The sequence below is a fragment of the Monodon monoceros genome, unplaced genomic scaffold (genome assembly GCF_005190385.1).
Source record: "Monodon monoceros isolate NGI ecotype Baffin Bay Population unplaced genomic scaffold, NGI_Narwhal_1 Super_Scaffold_14, whole genome shotgun sequence".
NCBI lineage: Eukaryota > Metazoa > Chordata > Mammalia > Artiodactyla > Monodontidae > Monodon > Monodon monoceros.
In genome coordinates, this window is record NW_021703770.1 from 64,117,080 (window position 1) to 64,142,962 (window position 25,883).

The window sequence follows — 25,883 nt, forward strand, 5'->3', positions numbered from 1 at the left end:
GCATTATAATAGCCAAAAGGTAGAAACAACCCAAGGGTCCATTAACAGATGAATGATTTTTTAAGTGATTATATATATATATATATAAAATCCCTTATATATATTGGAATATTATTCAGCCATAAAAAGGAATGAGATTCTGTGAAGAGGCAAATTCATAGAGACAGAAAGTCAAATAGAGGTTTCCAGGGGCTAGAGATAGGGGGGAATAGAGAGTTATTGTTTAATGAGTACAGACTTTCTGTTGGGGATTATGAAAAAGTTCTAGAAATGGATAGTGGTGATGATTGTGTAACATTGTGAATGTACTTAATGCCACTGAACTGTACATTGGAAAATGGTTAAAATGGTCAATTTTACATTGTGTATTTTATCAATATTTTTTAAAAAAGGAATGAAGTGATACATGCTACAACATGGATGAACCTCAAAAACATTATGCTAAGTGAAAGAAGCCAGTAATAAAAGACCACAAATTGTATGATTCCATTTATATGAAATGTCCAGAATAGGCAAATCCATAGAGACAGAAAGCAGATTAGGTTTCCGGGAACTCTGGGGAGAGGGGGCATGGGGGGTGACTGCTAATGAGTACAGGGTTTCCTTTGGGGTAATGAAAATGTTCTGAAAGTATAACAGATAGTGGTGATGGTTGTACAACTCTGTGAATATTCAAAAAGCCACTGAACTGTACATTTTAGGTGGGTGAATTTTATGGTGTGCAAATTATACTTCAATAAAGCTATTACCAAAAAATGTAATAGAAGTAGCTGTCAGTCTAATACTAAAATTTTAAATTATTGACATGAATTTTACCATTTATATTGTACAATTCCAGTCTTAAATACAAATATTTGAGCATTTAACTCATATGCAGCATCATTAGTATTTTGTAGGAAGTATTAATACACAGTTATGTATTTTTGTTCTTATCAGAACAGGGGAAATATTTTTATTTTGCACAAAACTGTTTTTAATTTGTTTCTTGATATTCACACATTTCACCAGCACTCTCTACTGATGAGTAAGGAAGGACTAAAAGGAAAAGGAACAACGGGTTGCCCTATCTTTCCCTTCCCTCCTATATTATCATTTTCAGTGTAAGAGGTTGGCAAATACAGGGAAGTAGCCAAGTAAGAAAGGATATGATGGGGTTCCTCGGTCATTTGTGTTTCTTAGACTGCAACTGCCTATTACAGAAGCAAGTCTGATTCAAATGGAAAGCTTGGCCTCCTTGGGGCTATCAGCTCCCCATCTCACTCAGCGGAAGATGTTTTGAAATGGAACATGGGCACTGAATTGCAGTGTAGTCACAATGCATGAGAGTCCAGCAAGAATCAAACTGATTACAAATTGTGTTAACAAGCCTCATAGTGATCGCAAATGCTATTTGAAAAGGGCAGCAAGGCATGGTGGACACAGGCATGGATGTATCCCCTCTGCTCACGTTGAAGCTCCACTGTCTTCCTTACAAAACACCTTCAAAGATAAAATCATTAAAATTTTCTTTTTATAAAAATTAATTTTATTTATTTACTTATTTTTGACTGTGTTGGGTCTTCATTGCTGTGCGCGGGCTTTCTCTAGGTGCTGCGAGTGGGCGCTACTCTTCGTTGGGGTGCACGGGCTTCTCATTGTGGTGGCTTCTCTTGTTGCGGAGCACGGGCTCTAGGCGTGCGAGCTTCAGCAGTTGTGGCTCATGGGCTCTAGAGCGCAGGCTCAGTAGTTGTGACACACGGGCTTAGTTGCTACGTGGCATGTGGGATCTTCTTGGACCAGGGCTCGAACCCGTGTCCCCTGCATTGGCAGGCGGATTCTTAACCATTGAGCCACCAGGGAAGCCCTAAAATCATTTAAAATTTGAAGATGGTGACAGTAGAGTTTTAACCAAGTGCCAGGCTCTTCTAGGGGGAGCTATACTTATTCCCCACCCATGAAGCAGCACCTGCTAGTATGTGTAAGTAGTGGTATCTCATTGTGGTTTATTTTTCATTTCCCCAATATCCAACTAATGATATTAAGCACTATTTCATGCACTTATTTGTCATTTTGTATACATTCCTTTGTGAAGTCACTAAGTCTTTAGACCATTTTTTTGCTGGGTCCTTTGTGTGTATGTGTTTTTAAGTTGCAGAATGTTTGATTTACAATGTTGTGTTAATTTCTGCTGTACAGAAATATATACATAAATATACATTCTTTTTTATATTCTTTTCCATTATGGTTTATCTCTATGTCTATGAGTCTGTTTCTGTTTTGTAGGTAAGTTCGTTTGTATCATACTTTAGATTCCACATATAAGTGATATCATATGATATTTGTCTTTCTCTGTCTGCCTTACTTCCCTTAGTATGACAATCTCTAGGTCCATCCCTGTTGCTGCAAATGGCATTATTTCATTCTTTTTTATGGCTGAGTAGTATTGACAAAGTACATCTTCTTTATCCATACATCCGTCAAGGGACATTTAGGCTGTTTCCATGTCTTGGCTATTGTGAACAGTGCTGCTATGAACATAGGGGTGCAAATATCTTTTTGAATTATAATTTTGTCTGGATATATGCCCAGGAGTGGGATTGCTGGATCATATGGCAACTCTATTTTTAGTTTTTTGAGGAACCTCCATACTGTTTTCCATAGTGGCTGCACCAACTTACATTCCCACCAACTCTGTAGAAGGGTTCCGTTTTTTCCACACCCTCTCCAGCATTTGTTATTTGTAGACTTTTTAATGATGGCCACTCTGACTGGTGTGAGGCGGTATCTCATTGTAGTTTTGATTTGCATTTCTCTAATAATTAGTGATGTTCAGCATCTTTCCATGTGCCTGTTGACCATCTGTATGTCTTCTTTGGAGAAATGTCTATTGAGGTCTTCAGCCCATTTTTTGATTGGACTGTTTTTTTTGTTGTTGTTGAGTTGTATGAGCTGTTTGTAGTATATTTTGGAGATTAAGCCTTGTCAGTCACATCCTTTGCAAATATTTTCTCCCATTCTGTAGGCTGTCTGGTTCTTTGTTTTTCAAATTACTGACTTGTTAGAATTGTTTCTATGTTCTAGGTGTATGTCCTATGTCAAATATATGTATTGCAATTATTTTCTTTTTCTTTGCTTGCCTATTCACTTTTTAAATGGCCTTTTTGATGTGTATAACTTTTTAGTTTTGATGAAGTCCAATTCATCAATTATTTTCTGTTTATTGCTTTCTGGGTTTTGTCTAAAAAATCTTTGCCTACCCTAAGGTCATGAAGATTTCCCATGTTTTCTTCTAATAGCTATATAATTTTAGTTTTTACATTTAGGTTTATGATCCATCTTTAATTAATTATTGTATACAGTTGTGAGGTATGAGCCAATATTAATTTTTTCCATATATATAGCCAGATGTTCCACTATCATTTGTTGAAAAAACTTTCCTTTGTCCATTTTCTTGCTTTGATGCTGTGGTCAAAAATCAAGTAAGCAGGGCTTCCCTGGTGGCGCAGTGGTTAAGAATCCGCCTGCCAATGCAGGAGACACGGCTTTGAGCCCTGGTCCGGGAAGATCCCACATGCCGCAGAGCAACTAAGCCCGTGCGCCGCAACTGAGCCTGCGCTCTAGAGCCCGCGAGCCATAACTACTGAGCCTGTGCTCTAGAGCCCACGAGCCACAACTACTGAGCCCGCACACCTAGAACCTGTGCTCCGCAACGAGAGAAGCCACCACAATGAGAAGGCTTCGCACCGCAACAAAGAGTAGCCCCTGCTCGCCGCTACAAGAAAAAGCCCACGCACAGCAACAAAGACCCAACACAGCCAAAAATAAATAAATTAAATACATAAATTAAAAAAAAATCAAGTAAGCATACTAGTGTGGGTCTATTTCTGCATTCTCTTGTAGGAAGAGGCAATATGCTATGTGCCCTGAGTATTGCTGCACATTCTTGCCGGTATGCTAAGAGTGTAAGGCCCTAACTTCTCTTGGCCCGATACTTATCTGTCCATATCCTTGTTAGTTATAATCTGGCCCAAGCAGCATTATCCTAATACTAAAACCAGACAAAAGATATTATAGGAAAACTACAGACCAATATCTCTTGTGAATATACAGGCAAAAATCCTCAACAAAATAACAGCAAATCAATTCCAACAATGTATAAAAAGAATTATACACCACAGCCAGGTAGGGTTTATGTTAGGTATGCAAAGCTGGTTCAACATTTGAAAATCAATTAATGTAATCCATAATATCAACAGGCATTCATTTATCAACAGGCATATCACATTTTTCAATATGTGATTGAAAAATCACATTATCATATCAATAGGTGTAGAAAAAGCACTTGATAAAATTCAGCACCAATGCATTATTAAAAAACTCTTAGTAGATTAAGAATAGAGCGAAATTTCTTCAACTTGCAAGAGAACTTCTACAAAAAACCTACAGCTAACATCATACTCAATGGTGAGAAACGTGAAACTTTCCTGTTAAGATCAGGAGCAAGACAAGATCAGGATGTTCCTTCTCACCACTGTTTTTCAACATCATATTGGAAGTCCTAGCTAATGCAATAAGACAAGAAAAGGAAATAAATCTGGCATAATACAAACTCATGTGTTAGCACAACTGAGAGCAAAGCCTAAAACAATGCATTTGCACATTAAATTCCTCTGTTTTTATTTATAAAGGTAAAATGAGATATGTCATTTAATATAATTTCTCTATTCCTAAAGCGTGTATAATACAATCTTAATTGTTAAGTAACCCCTTGACACTGATAAGACTATAAGTTAAACAGGTGAAAATTAATTTGAAAAAATACTGTTTACCTGATTGAAGCTGTTCAAGTTTATCTTTTTTGTGTGAAGCCAAGTCTCCTATAAAGCAGATACCACCTTTAGCTAGCAAAGCACTGCCACCTTGAATGCTAACTGCTCCAGTTCCATACTTATTCCTGGATAGAGTAGGAAAAATTTCAGTAGAGACTGGATGACGTATACCACGGGGCACAAGGTTTATACTAAAATTCAAAAGCCTAAGGGAAAAAATAAATTATTCATTACTTATTCATTACAAATATTACTTATTTAATATTTGATTTTCAGAAGTCATAATGTATAATAGCTATACAATGAGATTTAATTTGATTCAATGTCTATTGAGCACTAGTGCTGTGGATAAAAATGTATATGTAGGACTTCCCTGGTGGTGCAGTGGTGAAGAATCCTCCTGCCAATGCAGGGGACACGGGTTCGAGCCCTGATCCGGGAGGATCCCACATGCCGTGCAGCAACTAAGCCTGTGTGCCACAACTACTGATCCTGTGCTCTAGAGCCTGTGAGCCACAACTACTGAGCCCATATGCCACAACTACTGAAGCCCACACGCCTAGAGCCTGTGCTCCACAACAAGAGAAGCCACCGCAATGAGAAGCCCATGCACCGCAACGAAGAGTAGCCCTCGCTCACTGCAACGAAGAGTAGCCCTTGCTTGCTGCAACTAGAGAAAGCCCACACACAGCAACGAAGACCCAATGCAGCAAAAAATAATTAATTAATTAAAAAAAAAAAGAATTTGTCTTTGCTATGTATTGTCTCAGGTTATTAACAATATATATATATGAGATTTGGTCCTTAACTTGGAAAGCTCACAGCCTAGAGAGATGTAAACAAAAAACTAAAACACGATGTGATAAGTACTAAAATAATGTCATGAGGACATCCATAAAAGATCATTATTTCCTCCTGGACGGAAGTCAGAGAAAGCTACAGAGAAATGACATTTGAACGGGGACTTCCTTTTTTTATGAATTGCTTTCTTTCGTTTATTCAAAATTTTTGCATTTAGGCTTGCCAGTAGTTCATCATGACTACCCCTGTTACCTATGTATCAAGATAACTCTTGATACATCCTTTTGCTTTCTAATCTCTTTGCCAATTGCCTCAACCTCTTCATTTCTCAAATTTAAATTATAAGAAAGGAATATGATTATCTTAGCTTAGCTTTTAAATCCTTGCCACAGAAATCATAGCTTGCTGGTGCAATCTACTATGATGAGTAGAGACATGGTACAAAGAGGGTGAAGCAGTATCTCTTAAATGTGGATAGGTAGATGCTATAAAATGTCTAGTGTATGTGTCATTCCAAAGAATTTAGATGCTAATTTGAAGATATACAATATGGGTGAGTAAGATTTAGAAAGAAAATTTGCAAGCCTATAGAGCAGTGGTTCTCCACCCTAGCTCACATTAAAATTACCTGGGGAACCAACAGGCACATGAAAAGACAGTCAAATCACTACTCATCAGGGGAATGCAAATCAACACCATGATGAGATATCACATCACACCTGTCAGAATGGCTGTTATCAAAAACACAAAAAAAACAACAAAAAACAACCCAAGCGTTGGCAAGAATGTGGAGAAAAGGGACTACTTATACACTGTTGGTGGGAATGTAAATTGTTGCAGCCACTGTGGAAAACAGTAAAGAGGTTCCTCAAAAAACTAAAAATAGAGTTACCATATGATCCAGCAATCCCACTCCTGGGTATTAATCCAAAGAAAACAAAAACACTAATTAGAAAAGATATATGCTCCCCTATGTTCATTGCAGCATTATTTACAATAGCCAAGATATGGAAACAAGCTAAGTGTCTATGAATAGATGAACTGATAAAGAAGATGTGGTATATATATAATGGAATATTATTCAGCAATAAAAAGTATGAAATCTTGACATTTGTGACAACATGGATGGGCCTAGAGAGTATTATGCTAAGTAAAGTAAGTCAGATAGAAAAAGATAATTGTTATATACGACTTCACTTATATGTGGAATCTAAAAAAAAAAAATGAACAAACAAAATAAGACAGAATAGATATAGAAAACAAACTTGTTGTTGCCAGAGGGGAGGAGGATTGGGAAAGTGAAATAAGTAAAAGGGATTAAGAGGTACAAACTTCTAGTTATAAAATAAATGTCACGAGGATGTAAGGTACAGCATAGAGAATATGGTCAATAATATTGTAATAACTTTGTATGGTGACAGATGGTAACTAGACTTATTGTGGTGACCATTTTGAAATGTATATAAATATTGAATCACTATGATGTACAAGAACATGATATTGCATGTCAATTATACTTTTTAACAAAAAAAAATTGCCTGGGGTTTTTTAAAAATTCTAATGCCAAGCCCCATCCCAAACGATGTAAATTAGAATCTCTAGGGGTGAGCCACAGTCATAATTTTTTTTTTAATAAATTTATTTATTTTTGGCTGTGTTGGGTCTTCGTTGCTGTGCTCGGGCTTTCTCTAGTTGCGGTGAGTGGGGGCCACGCTTCATTGTGGTGCGTGGGCTTCTCATTGTCGTGGCTTCTCTTGTTGCGAACCACGGGCTCAGTAGTTGTGGCTCGCAGGCTCTAGAGCGCAGGCTCAGTAGTTGTGGCGCACAGGCTTTGTTGCTCCGTGGCATGTGGGATCTTCCCAGGCCAGGGCTCGAAGCCGTGTCCCCTGCATTGGCAGGTGGATTCTTAACCACTGCGCCACCAGGGAAGCCCCATAAAGTTTTTTTTAATATTATCCCAGATGATTCTAACATGCAGTCAGGCTGAGAGCCTAGTTATATAGAACAATGGGCCTCAAACTTGGCTAATCATTGGAATCAGCTGAGGAATTTTTTGAACTACTGATACAAGGTCACAGAGTAAAAGATCCAAATACAAAAATCAATTGTATCTCTATATACTCACAGCAAATATTTGAAAAATAAAATTAATAAAACACTACCATTTTTCATAGCATCAAAAATACCAAATACTTAGAAATCAACTTAAATTATGTGCATGACCTTTACAAAACATTGCTGAAAGAAATTAAGATTTAAATAAATGGAGATATATACCATATTCACAGATTGGAAGACTCAACATTGTTAAGATGTAAATTCTTCCCAAATTGATTTATAAGTTAAATGCAGTTCCATCAAAATCCTTAAAGGCTCTTTTGGGGTGATGGGGATGGAGGCTGGTATTAACATATAGACTCTAAACTTTTTTTTTTTTTTTTTTTACGGTACGCGTTGTGGCCTCTCCCGTTGCGGAGCACAGGCTCCGGACGCGCAGGCTCAGCGGCCATGGCTCATGGGTCCAGCCGCTCCGTGGCATGTGGGATCTTCCCAGACCGGGGCATGAACCTGTGTCCCCTGCATTGGCACACAGACTCTCAACCACTGCGCCACCAGGGAAGCGATTCTAAACTTTATAAGAAAATGTAAACGATCTAAAATAGTGCAAACAAATCTTAAAAATGAAGAATAAAGTTGCACTACCTGATTCAAAACTTAATATAGAGCTACAATAATCAAGAATGTGAGGCATAATTATAGACATAAAGGTCAAAATGACAGAAAAGAACGTTTAAATAGATATATACCCAGTTCAATTTTACACCTAAAATTGTTTATAACCAGTTTATAACCACTGTTTATAACCAGTTCAACTAATTTGCAACATTGGTAGCAAAGCAATTCAGTGGGGAAAGGAAAGTCTTTTAAACAAATGGTATGGAAAAATTAGATAAATGCATAGGAAAAATATTAATCTTGGCTCCTACCTTGTATCACATACAAAAATTGACTTGTAATAGAAAACAGACCAATGTAAAAACAAATACTTCTAGAAGAAAACATAAAAGAATATTTTCATGACCTTGGGGTAGACAAAGATTTCTTAAACAGAACCCAGAAAACACTAAACATAAAAGAAAATAATAACCTAAACTAAAAGGACTGCTCATCAAAGATATCTTTAAGAAAATAACTCAAGCTTTAGACTGGGAGAAAAATTTCATGATACATATGTGACAATGGATGTGCATCTGGAAGAGCCCCATTTAAAAGTGAACAAAGGACCTGACACTTCAGAAAAGGAGACACATGAGTAACTAATAAGCACATGAAAAAGAGCTTGAATCAGCAGTCATCAAGGAAATGCAACTTAGAACTGTAGTGAGACACCATTTCACATATACTAGAATGGCTAAATTGAGAAAGACTGACCACACTGGATGTTGGTGAGGATAGAAACAACTGGAACCTTAACTCATTGTTAGGAATGTAAAATTGTAAAACCACTTTAAAAAACTGTTTGGCAGCTTCTTATAAAGTTATATAAACCTACCTTATGACACAATAATTCCACTCCTAGGTATTTACCCAAGATAATAAAAACCTAAGTCTACAAAAAGACTTATACAAGAGATGTTTATAGCAGCCTTACTTATATAGTCAAAACATGCAAAACCCAGGGCTTCCCTGGTGGCGCAGTGGTTAAAAATCCGCCTGCCAATGCAGGGGACATGGGTTCAAGCCCTGGTCCAGGAAGATCCCACATGCCTTGGAGCAACTAAGCCCGTGCGCCACAACTACTGAGCCTGGACTCTGGAGCCACAACTACTGAGCCCATGGGCACAACTACTGGAGCCCATGCTCTGCAACAAGAGAGGCCACTGCAATGAGAAGCCCGCACACCGCAACTAAGAGTAGCCCCTGCTCGCTGCAACTACAGAGAGCCCACGCGCAGCAATGAAGACCTAAAACGCAGCCAAAAAACCCCCACAAATCCATTCATTGATTCATTCATCAAACAGCAATTGATCATCTTCTGTGTGTCATGCCCTGTCCTAGGACTTTGCTTTAATAATGAAAAAAAACAAAACAAAACATGCAAAACCCAAATGTCTATCACGAGGAGAAAAGATAAATTCTGGTATATTCATATAATGGAACACTGCTCATCAATAAAAACAATGAACTTCTGATACACACAACAGGGCCAATCTCAAAAACATGTTAAGCGGGGCTTCCCTGGTGGCACAGTGGTTGAGAGTCCGCCTGCCGATGCAGGGGACGCGGGTTCGTGCCCTGGTCCGGGAAGATCCCACATGCCGCGGAGCGGCTGGGCCCGTGAGCCATGGCCGCTGAGCCTGTGCGTCCGGAGCCTGTGCTCCGCAACGGGAGAGGCCAAAACAGTGAGAGGCCCGCGTATCCCAAAACAAAAAACAAAAAACATGTTAAGCGAAAGAAGCTAGACCCAAAAGAGTGTGCACTGTATGATCCTAGTTATACGAAGTTCAAGAACAGGAAGATTAACCTATGGTGACAGAAATCACCCGTGGAGATAGAACTAATTGGAAGAGAGAATGAAGGACCTTTCCAAGGTAAAGGAAAATGGAAATGTTCCATATCTTATTGAGGTGATGGCTATAGGAGTGTATGTCATCTGTCAAGACTCATCGAATTGTATACCTAAGATCTGATTACTTCACTTTATTTATGTAAATTTTACCTAAAAAACAAAACAAAACACCAAATCTCTCATACAGCCCCAAATACCACAGGAAAAGATTAATGACAAACAGAAAAAGAGACAAAGGCTTTAATTTACAAGAGCTATCACAAATCAGTAAGAAATAAACAACTTAATTTAAAAAATGGACAATGGTCAAGGAGTTCATAGAAAAATAATAAAAAGTGTTTAACAAATTCTAAATGATGCTAAAACTTACTTCTAGTTAAAGAAATGCAAATTAAAATAAAATACCACTTTCCATCCATCAAATGGCAAAATTTTAAAGTTTGATAATACCCAGTGTTGGTGAGGCTGTTAGGAAACAAATATTCTCATGCTCATTAGTGTAAGATTAAATTGGTGCAATCTGTAGCAGTTAGCACTATATTTACATTGTGATTTAATTTTAGCAAAACATCATCTGTCCAATTAAGTTAGAGCTAATTTGAATTTTATTTTTTTAATTTAAAATTCATTCTATAAATTTGTTTTTGCTTTATATTTGCATACATGATTTAATATATGAAGCTTATTCCTAGCTTTTTGCACATTTAAGTAACTTTTTAAAAAGGGTACTTGCTAGTGGGGAGCCCCAATATGCTGAGTAGAGGCTTACTCCAAGGTTAGAGTGACACCCCCAAAACAGTAATTTTGGCACTTTTAACAGCCTTATTTGGGCACAGTGAATCAATACTATTGAATGGAATCTTGAAGAAAAAGAAGAAAACAGCTTGTTAGCTCTAGCGGGGAGATTATTTTGAAGTGAAAACAAAGTACAAAAGCAGAACACTGATCTAGGGAATGGAGGACAAGGAAGCCTGCAAAGGAGCCATTTATTTAAAAAGGTCTGAGTGGGGAAACAAGTTGAAACTTCGAGTGGTTAGATTCTCAAAATGTTGAAAGCAAATATCCCATTTCTCAATTCACGTTTTAAAAAGTTTTGAACTTCGCTGATAAAAGTTTATTTAAATATTTATACTGCTCAGATAAATTCCAAATATTTGTCTTGTAATAATGCTCATGGAAAAGATGTATGCAAATCTGTGACCAATTCATAATGTCATATATTTTACCTGTCTACGAGTAGAATATCACTTGTTATAATTAAAAGATCCAGGCAATCTTCCAGTTCCTTGTTACGGTCACTTGTCTGTACTAGACTCATCAACAAACAGAGCTTGAGCAAATTGTAAGTCCCAGGAGGAACAATTTGTGATGCAAAGATATTGGCAAGTATTGCTGTAAACTTCCAGTACGAGCTGGAAGTCAAAGAGAGGAGACACCTGAAATTGTCGCTAATTCCTGAAGGAACTGAAAGTAAATATTACATATATGTTAAAAAGAGTTTTTTAAAACAAGAAAATGATATTATAGACATCTAATTCCATTTATCTAAAATATTATCAAATTGCAGTTCTTTTAATGATGCCACATTCAAATTATTACAATGATATTAAATTATGATCAGAGGTCACTCTGGTCTATCATTTCTATCCCAAGGAATGCAGTAAGAAGAAGCAGTCAACCTTTGTGCCCACATAGACTGGCTGTGGGTTGCAAGCAAATCTCTCATTTTTTTCCTTTTAAGACCTATGTGAGCAAAGCCAGATCATGGGGCTCTTGTACTGCAGTGTTTGCTTCTACATATCTATGTTTGAAATATTATCACCTTTAGTGAGGTCTAAAAAGCAGAATGGGAAATATTTGATTATTGCTGTTAAAAGGGGAGATTTATACTCTACTACTTCAACATATACTGTAACATTCTAGACCTTCTCCACTACCTTATTCTGTCCAACTCCTGAAAGAGATGAGTGTTTTAATCCAGTTGGTCAGTTTGGGAGAAACAGCTGCGCACATGTAACCCAGTCCCTTTCTCCTTCCTCTTAGGCTGTCATCACAGCGCAATGATTTCTTCTACTCATAGATGCCCATGGACCAAGGGAGGCCTACATTAGTGTAGCTCTTGCCACATTTGGGTGGTTAAATCTGCCTAATTCTGGAGTTCAGCAGGAGAAAGTACACTTCACCTACATATATATCATGTTCTGCCACCAAATCAGTAAATCTTAAAGCACTTCACAGCAGAAAATATCTTAAATATCTTTAAAATGCCTATTGTTCATTAGTAGTTTCTTTCTTCAATATTTTTATTCTTTTAAGAAGTTTTTCTCAGGAATTCCCTGGCTGTCCAGTGGTTAGGACTCTGTGCTTCCAATGCAGGGGGCATGGGCCCAATCCCTGGTCGGGGAACTAAGATCCCCACAAACCACATATCACAGCCAAAAAATAAATAAATAAATAAAGCTTTCTCTTCAAAATAAGCAGAGGTATCTAGAATCCATTGCATTTAAATTCAACTTGGGCCTCTGTTATTGCAGATGGTTATCTAGGGAATAGAAAAAAAAATCTAACTTCATTATTTAAGATTTAAATAGCCTGTCCTATATTTAGATATTTGTGTGCCAAGTTAAGAGCAGGTCTGCTCTCCGCTTTTGTTTACTTAATTCTTAATTAGGTTGCAAGGATATTATCAGTAATAAGGGTGATATTTTGGGGACCAACTGCCTTTCTCTTTTGTCTTATTTCTCGTTTGGTTCAAAACTCAGCTGAGGAAAAGGATGCCATTTTATTTGGCTCTTTTTCTCAGACCACAACAGTTACTTAGTTAGAAAACAAAGGGTTGGATAGAAAAACCTTTAAACTAATCTCTAACTCTTAGCATCTTAAAACATTTTTCTTGTTGGTAATTATTAAAAAAAAAAAAAAATCTAGGGGCTTCCCTGGTGGCGCAGTGGTTGAGAGTCCGTCTGTCGATGCAGGGGACACAGGTTCGTGCCCTGGTCCGGGAAGATGCCACATGCCGTGGAGCGGCTGGGCCCGTGAGCCATGGCCACTGAGCCTGCGCGTCTGGAGCCTGTGCTCCGCAACGGGAGAGGCCACAGCAGTGAGAGGCCTACGTACCACCAAAAAAAAAAAAAAAAAAAAATCTAAATAAGATATAGCCAAAAGAAAGGAGTCCTTCCTGTGGGCAAGGTTTCACATTATCTTGCTTTATTTCCTTTGCAGCATTTATTATCTAAAATTGTCTTATTAATTAGTTTACAGATTTATTGACTGTCTACCATATGATTTAAGAGTAGGAACCCTGACTGTCCTCATCACAACTGTATCCCTAGTGCTTTGAAGAGTGTCCAGCACGTAGGCAACCAATACTTATTTCCTGAACAAGTGGATTTAAATTTAAATATTTGTTAATATATGATACTAACATTTTTCTTACCTTTTGGATTGAAAAAAGTGATACTATTTGCCTCTATACAGAGAGCAGTTTGTGATGTTTTTACACAGGTTGGAATTCCAATAATCTTATACTCATTTCCTATATTCATTTCATTCACTAATTCATCTAAAATTGTTAAACACAAAAGAAAATAACTATTTACTAAACGAAACTTTTACATGATCATATGGTTCAAAGATCTAAAACCAGTAACAATTCAGTAGTTCAATTAGTTGCTAAGTATTTACTTTTGTTTAGTATAATATGCATATTGAGTGGCATTAATATCAATACTGTCAAAGTGACTATACTAACCAAGGCAATCTACAGATTCCATGCAATCCCTATAAAATTACCAGTGGCATTTTTCACAGAACTAGAACAAAAAATCTTAAAATTTGTATGGAGACACAGAAGACCCCAAATAGCCAAAGCAATCTTGAGAAAGAAAAACAGAGCTGGGGGAATCAGGCTTCCTGACTTCAGACTATACTACAAAGCTCTAGTCATCAAAACAGTATGGTACTGGCACAAAAATAGAAATATAGATCAATGGAACAGGATAGAAGGCCCAGAAATAAACCCATGCACCTATGGTCACTTAATCTATGACAAAGGAGATAAGACTATACAATGGAGGAAAGACAGTCTCTTCAGTAAATGATGCTGGAAAAACTGGACAGCTACATATACATAAATGAAATTAGAACATTCTTTAACACCATACACAAAAATAAACTCAGAACGGATTAAAGACCTAAATGTGAGACTGGACACTATAAAACTCTTAGAGGAGAACATAGGCAGAACACTCTCTGGCATAAATCACAGCAATATCTTTTTCAATCCATCTCCCAGAGTAATGGAAATAAAAACAAAAATAAACAAATGGGACCTAATTAAACTCAAAAGCTTTTGCACAGCAAAAGAAACCATAAACAAAATGAAAAGACAACCCACAGAATGGGAGAAAATATTTGCAAATGATGTGACTGACAAGGGATTAGCCTCCAAAATTTACAAACAGCTCATGCAGCTTAATATCATCAAAACAAACAACCCAATCAAAAAATGTGCAGAAGACCTAAATAGACATTTCTTCAAAGAAGACATACAGATGGCCAAGAAGCACATGAAAAGATGTTCAACATTGCTAATTATTAGAGAAATGCAAATCAAAACTACAATGAGATACCACCTCACACCAGTCTGAATGCCTATCATCAAAAAAATCCACAAACAACAAATGCTGGAGAGGGTGTGGAGAGAAGGGACCCCTCCTACACTGCTGGTGGGAATGTAAATTGATACAACCACTATGGAGAACAGTATGGAGGTTCCCTAAAAAACTAATAATAGGACTACCATATGATCCTGCAATCCCACTCCTGGGCATATATCTGGAGAGAAACATGGTCCGAAAGGATGCATGCACTCCAATGTTCATTGCAGCACTGTTTACAATAGCCAAGACATGGAAGCAACCTAAATGTCCATCGACAGAGGAATGGATAAAGAAGATGTGGTACATATATACAATGGAATATTACTCAGCCATTAAAAAGAGTGAAATAATGCCATTTGCAGCAACATGGATGGACCTGGAGATTGTCATACTGAATGAAGTAAGTCTGACAGAGAAAGAGAACTATCATATGATATTGGTTATATGTGGAATCTAAAAAGAAATGATACTAATGAATTTATTTACAAAACAGAAACAGACTCACAGACTTAGAGAATGAACTTATGGCTACCAGGGGGGACGTGAGGGGAGAAGGGATAGTTAGGGAGTGTGGGATTGACATGTACACACTGCTGTATTTAAAATGGATAACCAACAAGGACCTACTGTATAACACAGGGAACTCTGCTTAATACTATGTAACAACCTAAATGGGAAAAGAATTTGAAAAAGAATAGATACATGTGTATGTATAGCAGAATCACTTTGCTGTACACCTGCAACTATCACAACATTGTTAATCAGCTATACTCCAATATAAAATTAAAAACAAATAAAACCAGCAACAATTTAGTAGTTCAGTTAGTTGCTAAGTAGTTACTTTTGTTTAGTATACTATGCATATTGAGTGGCATTAATAATATAAATTGAGAAAATTTTGTTGCTGATAAATTTTGATACTTATAGGTGATGAATTAACTTCAAGAAGCATGTGACATAGCAACTAGATAGTCTCCTATAATAGTCAAAAGGCAAAACAAGATCATTGTGTTTAAAATGAAACATCTTTCCATTAAATGACAAGAGATGTTAATAAAAATGACCTTATAAGTAATAATTTTATTTGGGAAGAAAATCATTTTAAAAAGTATTATTCACAGTCTATAATATAGGCAAGTCACTTTTATACACATTATCTAATTGTAAACTATAAGACAGATATTGTTATCCCCACTTTATATATGAAGAAACTGAGAGGTTAAGTGATTTGCACCAGGCTAAGTAGTTGAGTAGCAGAACTGAAATTCCCATCTGGGTCTGCCCATGTCTAAAGTCTACCCAGCACAGGGAACTCTACTTAATGCACTGTGGTGACCTAAGTGGGAAGGAAATCCAAAAAAGAGGGGATACATGTATATGTATAGCTGATTCATTTTGCTGTGCAGTAGAAACTAACACAACATTGTAAAGCAACTATGCTCCAACAAAAATTAATTAAAAAAAAAAGAAAAACAAATACCGTCAATGGAAATGTATCCATTTGTAATACAAATAAACTCTTTTGAATCAAAATAAATAAAGTCTACCCAAAAGACAATTTACTAGGTTCCTCTCACCTCTACAGACTGAGCAAAGCTTTTGCACAAGTTCAAAATTTATTCTAAAAAACATACACTAAAAATTTTGATCCTCCATTATACAGTTAGAATTTGGATGGTTGTAAAACTATGAAAGAAAGGCTTACAAGGAGGAGTAAGGATTAACTTCCCTCTGTGATCAAACACTGATGTCCATTTCTTTCCTCCTCTCTGTTTCTCTCTCTATCTCTCTGTCTCTCTGTCTCTTTTAGAGCCAGAGAGTATATTGATATACCCTGTAGAACTAGATGGGAAGAATCAGCCCCAAGATTTGAGAAAATAAAAACCCCAAACCAAATAAACAAACATTCCCCCTGTCCCACCCCCCAAAAAACCCATGAAGGATACAGTATGAATTACAAGGAGAAAATTAAAGCAAATCATTTTTCAACTGTTCCTTGGAATCGTGGATGTGTCCTGAAGTCAAGAAAGGGTCAAGAGGAAGGCTAGGAGGCTGGGAAGTCTGGGTAACTCTGCTGAAAACCCCCAAAGGCCTGCTTTTATTAATTTAACTTTTAAAAATGTATTTGGGTTCTATTAAGAGTTTATTAGAAGAAAGGGTTTTCTACTAAAATATAAGTTGGATAGTCACTTAAATTTCTATATTGTAATGTATGGTTTGTATATAATAGAATTAAGTAGTTAAAATCATAGACTTTGAAGCTAGAATGCCTGAGTTTGAATCATGGCTGTGTTATGTACTAGCTGTGTAACCTTGGAAAAGTTACTTAACTTCTCTGTGTGTCCATTTCTACATTGTAAAATGGAGATAACAATAGAACCTACTTGAAAGAGTTGCTGTGACTAAATGAGTTAATATATGTAAAAGTGCCTGGCACATAGTAATTGATATTAAAAATTACCTATTATCATCTGGGCTTACACGCCTGCCTTGTCCTTGCCAGGCCATGGTGAAAAGACTTCTTGTTTGAGTCTCTGCTTTCTAACCCTTGAGTTTCCTACACATGGTTGACATTCAAGATCTCTCTTTACGAAAAGTTTAATTCTTCCAATTTTAGCCCAAGAAAAGAGACTGAACCCCATCCTCATTTTCACAGTTCTGGCTTCTCAACAATGACTCACTCTTCCATGGGTGATTGATACTGATAATGATTTCCTCCTTTATGGCAGAATCTGTCTACTCACAGGTCTTTACCCATGCAGTTCTCAACAGTTAATCATATGTCAATGCTCATTCATTTATTTAACAAACATTTATTGAGTTTTTACTATGTGCAGTAAAAAACCCAAGTCCCTACACTCCTGAAGCTTATAGTTTAAAACAATAACTCCAATATTTATATAAGACATACACATACAATAATGGGAGATTATTACTGTAAATAATTGTGACCCTGAGACTTAGCATAGTGCTTGAGACATAGCAGGTGCTAATATCTTAAGTGAATGTTGTATGACTGAATGAATAATTGCTACATTAGCTAAATATGACTCTTTAAAATACTCAAGAAAGAGAAGACCTATTATTTTCAAGCTTTTGAAGTACCATTTATAATATATAAGCATAAACAAGTCAGTTATACAGTTTATATATTTTAGTGCAAATAGAACTTACCTCTGAGGAAGACTGTGAGAGATTGAAACCTAAATGGCTGGTTGTTAGAATATCCTTGAAAAGCACGAAGTGCCTTTGTGGTAATTATTTCAACTATCTGTTTATCTTAAGGCAAAGAGTAAAAAAGAATCAGTTATTAGCATATATATTCAATTTAATTTCCACATTAAAATATCAGACATTATTTTTAAAATTGTAATTGTAAAACGTAAATGCATTTTTTACCACCAAGTACTCTAAATTTTCTGTCTTCTTGAAGTGAAGATGAACATAGATTACACAAAAAGTCATTTCTTATCGTTGCAGACTCTGTAGCACCAGGTACATGCACTCTTATATACTGAAATCCTGAAAGAAAACAGTTAAGCTAAATTTGCCTTCAGATTTAGCTTTCCATTTTCAATCCTTTAAAATGAATCTAATTCAACATACAATTAAATCAGTTTTGCATGTGGGTTCATAGCAGTAACATTTATTGCATGGCTATTTCTTGCCAGGCACTGGTGATATGGATACTTAAGCACACAATTTCAATAGGTGGCAATAAGAAACAGATAATTTCAATATGCAGTATTCATATACAAAGTATTCAGAGAGAAGAGAGGAGAGGCATCCAACCCAATAAGAGGTGGGGATGAATGGGAAAGATGTCCTGGAAGTTAAGCCAAAGGGTTGAGAGAGGACATTACATGGAGAGGGAACAGCATGAACAGTCATGAAACAGCGTGTGAGACAAACAAGTACTTCAGCAACACAAGAGCACCTGTTAAATTATAGGGGAGAGGTGTGGAAGAAAGAACGAATTTCAAGATTATGCAAAGCAGACTTGTAAACATTAGGAGACACCTAATTTTACTCCATTCTTTCTATGCTGTGAATGTTTTTTAACTAATTGTAAACATGATTTAAGATTAAACAATAAATTGCTTTGATTTTACATTTTAATATTTACCTTTTGAAAGAGGGCATGCTTCATCTGAACAAAGAAATCTTGCACCTTGTGTATACTTGGTTACAGTTGTCATTGCAATCACAATTCCTTGCATCATATAAAATCTTTGAGATGTATAATCAAGCGGAAACTCACAAAGATCAAGACTATAACTTGGCAGAGGAGGTAAATGTGTTAACTTCAGCAGTATATTAATCTAATAAGAACACAAAAATAGTATTAATAAAAATTGCAGATCCAATTGGACTTACATTACAATATAGTAAGTATATTTGTAGGTTAAATCAAACAGATAATTTGTTAGTAGTATTAGGAAACAATCTTTTGAGCATTAAGAGAAAAGTGATTTAAATATAAAATTAAAGATGCAAAATCCTTATAATCTTACATTTTAATTGAAAATATCATTATGAACTCATTTTTCTTTAAAAATACACATTTCTCGCTATATTCACTGAAAAGACTTATTTATAAAACACTGACAACTCAATAGCAACAAACACTTCTAGTGCCCAGATCTCTAAATATAATTTCTCATGAAAAGGAACCAGAGCTCCTTAGGGGAAATGGCTGATTCCATGGGGCAGAAAATACACCAGATGGACCTCCTTGTACATCTCCTTGTGATAGAAACCAGGGGGGCTTAAAAACTAATGAAATGTGTCAAAAGGACATAAGAACAAACTTTAAGGAGCTCCCAATGACCAAAGTTAGATAATATAGGCATCAAAAAGAATGACAAAGATTCATTGAAACCTATCAGATATATTTAAAAATTCATGTAATTCCTCATAATTTAAAAAAGGAAAAACAAACAAAAAATATTGGTCATCATTGGAGGCTGTTATATTTCAACTCATCACTATGAAAATTTATAGATGGAAAGAATCAAACATTCCTTCTACTTTTCCTGTACAAATTGTATTGCAGGGTAACCAAATAGTTGATGAGAGGAAAAACTTCTCTTACAGGATAGTTTCAGCCAGTAAATATAGAAAGTTTGCTAAAATTAGGAAAATCACAATTTTGAAACTCCTAATGAAATAATGGAATCTAGGCAGTGACTATCAGTAGCTGCGAAAACCATTAGGTGACAGTTGATGGGAGACTGTATATTGGAGGAATCAGACTGACATCATGTGCACCCACTGCTCAATTGTGGCATTGCTAAAAGTGGGATAACAAATAGGACAGTTCTCCTAATGTAGGGCAGTATGAAACACATGACACTATGATATATTCTCATCAAAATGAGATGAATTTGAATCTAAGCAAGTCTTTAGAGCCAACTTTTTTTCCAGAAATTTGGTGTCTAGGGGCATAAGTTAAATACTACAAGAACATAATCAGACAAGTCCAGATGAGACATTTTACAGGACAATTAACTAGTTTCTTCAAAAATTCAATGGCATAAAAAAGGAGGGGGAGGAAATGGCTCTAGATTAAAAGAGACTTAGGGAGATGTAAGAACCAGTTATAATGTGTGTACCTTGTTTTAGTCCTGACTTGAACACATCAATTGTGAGACAGTCTTGAGACCCCGACTGGGTAAATTTCAATATGGACTGGATATTAGATGATACCAAGGAATTATTTTTTTTTTGTAAATGGTAATAATGGCATTGTGGTTATATAACAAAAATGTCCACAATTTTTAGAGGTTGATACATACCGAAGTATGTAGGGGTGAAATACAGAATGTATTTTAAAGATTTGCTTTAAAACATTTCAGAAAAAAAGTGATGATGCCAGTATGGCAAAATATTGCAAACGATTAAATCTGCGTGATAGATATATGGAGGTTCACTGTATTATTTTCTTTATTTGGGGGTATGTTTGAAATGTTTTATTATAAAAATGTTTAATGTTATAAGTGATAAAACAGGAAGTAAAGATGCATATGTAAGATAATTTATTAAACTTTGAAAATATGTTTAAACAAAAAATATATATGAATATAAAAATATTTATTTACAAGGTATCTTGAAAGTATTGTGCCTTAGTTTTCTTTGTTAAATTTAACTAAAACTTACTTGAGCTTCAGTCTGTAATTGTTCAATTAATGAGAGAGTCTTAACAGCAATAAAACAGACCTGTGATTTCAAACAAAAAACCAAAGAAGTTAGCAAAAATTCCATGTGGCATAAAATTATCTCTTTCTTTAACTTACTGATTGAAAAACTTGAGCAGCTTTTAAAGGCTGGTGTAAAATATGATTTCCAAGTTCAGCATCCAACTCAATAATATCAGAGGGATTTACTAAAATACTGAATCGATAGACAGCATAACTTTGTTTTGAATCTGTAAAAATACACAAGTATAAAAATGAGGATAGTTATACGTAGGACTTTAAAGTTTCTAAAATAAAGTCAACTTTGCTGAACATACCACTGTAGGATTTGCAATTGTCTATGAACTTTTGGAGGCCTCCACTTCTGTCAAGATAGATAAGGGCTGCCTCTTTCATTTTTAGATTTGACATTTTCTCCTAGTTAATGATTCTTCTCTTTTACTGAATGATTAAACCACAGCTGCTGGTGAAGACTATAGAGAGTGAAATTCATAGCAAAGACAGGAACACCTAGAAATAAAATAAAAGTTACATTTAAGGATCTATAATAAAACTGTTTAAACTATTAAATGTAAAATTGAGGGTGAAATAAAATGAGGTAAAATTTCCAACTTAAAAAATTCCTGGGAGTTCCCTGGTGTCCTAGTGGTTACGATTCCGGGCTTTCACTGCCATGGCCTGGGTTCAATCCCTGGTCCGGGAACTGAGATCTGGTAAGCCGTGCGGTGCACACAAAAAAAAATCCTACTCAAAGAGAAACAAAACTGGTTTCTCTTGCCAAATGATATTTTTATCAACACTAGGTTATGAGCCTCTCCATAAGATTTCAAATTTAAGAACAGGAGCTTCAAATGTCTCTTTACAGAGTAGGTATACCAAAAATGCTTGTTGAAACTAATATTGGATAATGAGGCCCCCTTGCAGGCGTTGTTTAAAAAAATGAAAGTGGTAAAAGCTGTTTCACAAATTCAATATAAGTAACAAAGTATAGCTAGCCTAAGAAGTCTGAAAACCTGGATCTAGATCCAGCATTTGCTAGTTGCTATGGGTAAATCACCCAACCTCTCTTGGTTCATCTGTAGGAAATTAAGGGGTTGTATTAGATGATAAGGCCTCTTCTGGCTTTAAATTTTCTATCAGTGACCAACATAAAACACTAAACCATAGTAATGAGAGTGGAATACATAAAATTCATTTAAAGACAGCAAACACCAATTGGAAACAATATATGCCAAACATTGTATTAGGGTCTAGGGATAAAATGAATAAGATTGAATCCTGCCTTCAATGGCTGCCAATTTAGAGGAGTCAGAAATAATGACTATCACATGTATTCATTATCAAGTATTTATTGGGCATTTACTATTTATTGGGTATCAGACTGTCCTAGGCACTGGGGATACAAAGATCAGTAAAATATAGTCCCTACTGTTCAGAGAGTACAGTGAGGGAAAATAGATATGTAAAAAATTATAATTTTGTACAACTTACGTGCTATTAAAGAAATATTAATGTACTAGAGAGCACAGAAGGAACAACATACACGAAATAGCTCACAAAATTTGGGGTCATCCTCGTGTAGGGGTCATAATATTTTCTATTGTTTTAGGACATTTTGATTTAATACAGTGGGGACATAGACATGAAGTGATAAATTCTACTTTAAAGGTGACATTTGATAGGTAAGATGTCACTAATTGAAGGAGAGGTGAAGAGAGGAAGAGAAAGTTTTCCAAGGAGAGAGGTAATCCCCCCTCCCCTAATTTTCAGGCCCACACTGTTGAATCCATACCCCTGCTCCTTGGAGTTCAGGTCACTTTCCAAAGAAAAGTAATCGAGGCTGTCCTTCTCCCTATTATATGGCGGGGGGTGGGGAGGGGTGGAGGGACGCACGGGGGGAGGGAGCGGGGAGAGAAACTTCGGAGTTTATTTCTCTGTGGCCCTAAGTTCAACCATCTTAAAGTGTGTGCTGTGTTCAGAACGTTCCATCTGTGCTTCATGAGAACATAAGGTTTCCGGGGCCGAATGAAGGGAGGCTGCTAAAAAGGAAATGGCTGGGTGGAGCTCAACCAGATTGAAAAATTTTGAAGTCCACGATGATTATACAGACAAAGGGGAACCATCAAAGTTTTTAACAGGTGAATAATATGGTCAGATTTTTATTTTGTAAATCAGTACTTGCCGCCAGTGCGGAAAGTGGGTTGGAATAGAGGAAGAAGTGTCAATAATCAGTTTCTAAGTATTGAAAATAGTCCTGGGAGATGGATGGCCCAATCTAGGGCATTAGGGGTGAAATGGAATGGAGGGGCTGGATTCCGGACATTTTTTTTTTAAAGATTTCACCCTGGACATGGTATCTGGTCTGTGAGGGTGGGTGGATGATGCCGCTCTAATGGAAATATGGAAGCCAGGAGAAGACGAGGGAAATAATAAGGTAAAGCTCCTTTGAAATATGCTGACTCTGACGGGCTCCTGGGACATCCAGATAGACAGAAGCACTGGGGCGACATAAACCAGGGCCTGGCGTTCAGTAACTTAAAAAAGGCTAGAGAGAACGCTGCTCTGGGCATCACCTGGGTAAAGCGGGCGTCGTCCTGGGAAGGGATGCATTTCCAAGGTATGGGAAAGTGGAGGAAAAGACATGGACGCCTTTGGAAAAGCACCCAATAAGCGAACCGGGATAAAATTCTACAGGTCTTCCCACAGCCTAAAGAACCCAAGTGTTGGTTCCCTTGAAACAGACGCGGGGTTGAAACAGACGCGGGGGCGTGTCTTCTCTGAGGGCCGCGGCAGCAGGAAACCACCTCACAACCAAAGTGGATGGAAAGCGAATCCGGCCTCACACCCTGGGCTCCAGGGCCTGTCCCACCCTCAGAAGCAACCTCTAGCACTGCGGACCCCAGCCCAGCAGTGTGTGACCACCCCCCCCCCGCCCCCCGACTCTTGCACCCACCGAGCTTCGCCCGTCGCGCGCCACCTCGAGCCCGAGCCCGGGAACCAGCAGGCCCACGCGCGCATGCGCGCACCTCCCGGCCGTTGGCTGCGTGGAGCCTTCCGGGACCGCCCCTTCCGGTCACCAAGGCAACTATCCTGACATGCCCTCCACCCTCTTTATTAATAGAGTCGCTCGTGCTTCCTCCCTGCAGGGCAAAGGATAGAGAGAAAGATAGAGACCCTCGGTTTTCATTGTTATCGCAGGCCAAGGGTGTCCCTGTTTGTTTAAAAAAAAACTTACTAAAAACTCTCCTGGTGGGAATGCAAAACGGTGGAGACAATTTGTAAATCTTTCCCTGATAAAGAACCACAGAGTTCTTTATATGACCCAACAATTGCATGTCACATATTACATATTATACATAGATAATATGAGAGGGAATACAGAACATATGTTGACACAAGTACTTATATGTTAATTTTTAGAGTATTGATGTTTATAGTATTATAATAGCCAAAAAGTGGAAACTGATAAATAGGTAAATAAAATGTGGTATATCCATACAGCGTAATGTTATTTTGCCATAAAAAGGAATGAGGTCCTAATAATGTGCTACAACACGGATGACCCTTGGAAATACTATGTAAAGCAAAAGATTTAGCTAGACAGGAAAGGCCAAATATTGTATGATTCCGCTTATGTGCAATGTCTCAAATAGACAAATCTGAGAGAGAGAAAATAAATTAGTGGTTGCCTGGGGCTTAAGGGGTGGAGAGTGACTGCTATTGGGTATGGTTTTTTTTTTCTTTTTAAAATTAAAAATTTTTTTTCTTTAATATACATAAAACTTACCACTTTAGGTTAAGAATCCGCCTGTCGGGCTTCCCTGGTGGCGCAGTGGTTGAGAGTCCGCCTGCCGATTCAGGGCGGTCCGCGAAGATCCCATATGCCACGGATTGGCTGGGCCCGTGAGCCATGGCCGCTGAGCCTGCGCGTCCGGAGCCTGTGCTCCGCAATGGAAGAGGTCACAACAGTGAGAGGCCCAAGTACCACAAAAAAAAAAAAAAAAAAAAAGAATCCTTCTGTCAATGCAAGGGACACGGGTTCGACCCCTGGTCCGGTTAGATCCCACATGCCGTGAAGCAGCTAGGCCCGAGCGCCACAACTACTGAGAACGCTCGCTAGAGCCTGCAAGCCACAACTACTGAGCCTGCGTGCCTAGAGCCCGTGCTCTGCAACAAGAGAAGCCACCGCAATGAGAGGCCCACGCACCGCAACGAAGAGTAGCCCCCATGGGGGCTTCCCTAGTGGCGCAGTGGTTGAGAGTCCGCCTGCCGATGCAGGGGACACGGGCTCGTGCCCCGGTCCGGGAAGATCCCACATGCCGCGGAGCGGCTGGGCCCGTGAGCCATGGCAGCTGAGCCTGCGCGTCCGGAGCCTGTGCTCCGCAACGGGAGAGGCCACAACAGTGAGAGGCCCACATACCGAAAAAAAAAAAAAAAAAAAAAAAAAAAGAGTAGCCCCTGCTCGACCCAACTAGAGAAAGCCTGCACATAGCAATGAAGACACAAAGCAGCCAAAAATAAAATAAATAAAATGAATAGATAAATACAAGAAAAATTAATTAAAAGAAGAACTTCCCACTTTAACCTTTTTTTTTTTTTTTTTGTGGTACGCGGGCCTCTCACCGCCGCGGCCCCTCCCGTTGCAGAGCACAGGCTCTGGACGCGTAGGCCCAGCGGCCATGGCCCACGGACCCACCTGCTCCGACGCAGGCGGGATCCTCCCGGACCGAGGAACGAACCCGCGTCCCCCGCATCGGCAGGCGGACTCCCAACCACTGCGCCACCAGGGAAGCCCCACTTCAACCATTTTTAAGTGTACAGTTCAGCGATGTTAAGTACATCCACA

The 25,883-nt window shown here is 37.7% G+C and overlaps 1 protein-coding gene across 1 annotated transcript in view; it reads right to left on the reverse strand.

Annotated features, from left to right (window-relative positions):
• MCMDC2 (minichromosome maintenance domain containing 2) overlaps window positions 1-21,552 on the reverse strand; it is a 36,718-nt gene extending 15,166 nt beyond the window's left edge. Inside the window, exons 1-9 of the mRNA XM_029222932.1 lie at window positions 21,355-21,552; window positions 21,137-21,267; window positions 21,000-21,059; window positions 18,967-19,162; window positions 18,240-18,362; window positions 18,015-18,119; window positions 13,616-13,741; window positions 11,406-11,643; window positions 4,809-5,014 (exon numbers count right to left, since the gene is read on the reverse strand). Coding sequence (XP_029078765.1) covers window positions 4,809-5,014; window positions 11,406-11,643; window positions 13,616-13,741; window positions 18,015-18,119; window positions 18,240-18,362; window positions 18,967-19,162; window positions 21,000-21,059; window positions 21,137-21,267; window positions 21,355-21,448 — 1,279 coding nt within the window. The 5' untranslated portion in view covers window positions 21,449-21,552. The remainder of the gene's footprint in view (window positions 1-4,808; window positions 5,015-11,405; window positions 11,644-13,615; window positions 13,742-18,014; window positions 18,120-18,239; window positions 18,363-18,966; window positions 19,163-20,999; window positions 21,060-21,136; window positions 21,268-21,354) is intronic.
• Between the last annotated feature and the right edge of the window lie 4,331 nt (window positions 21,553-25,883).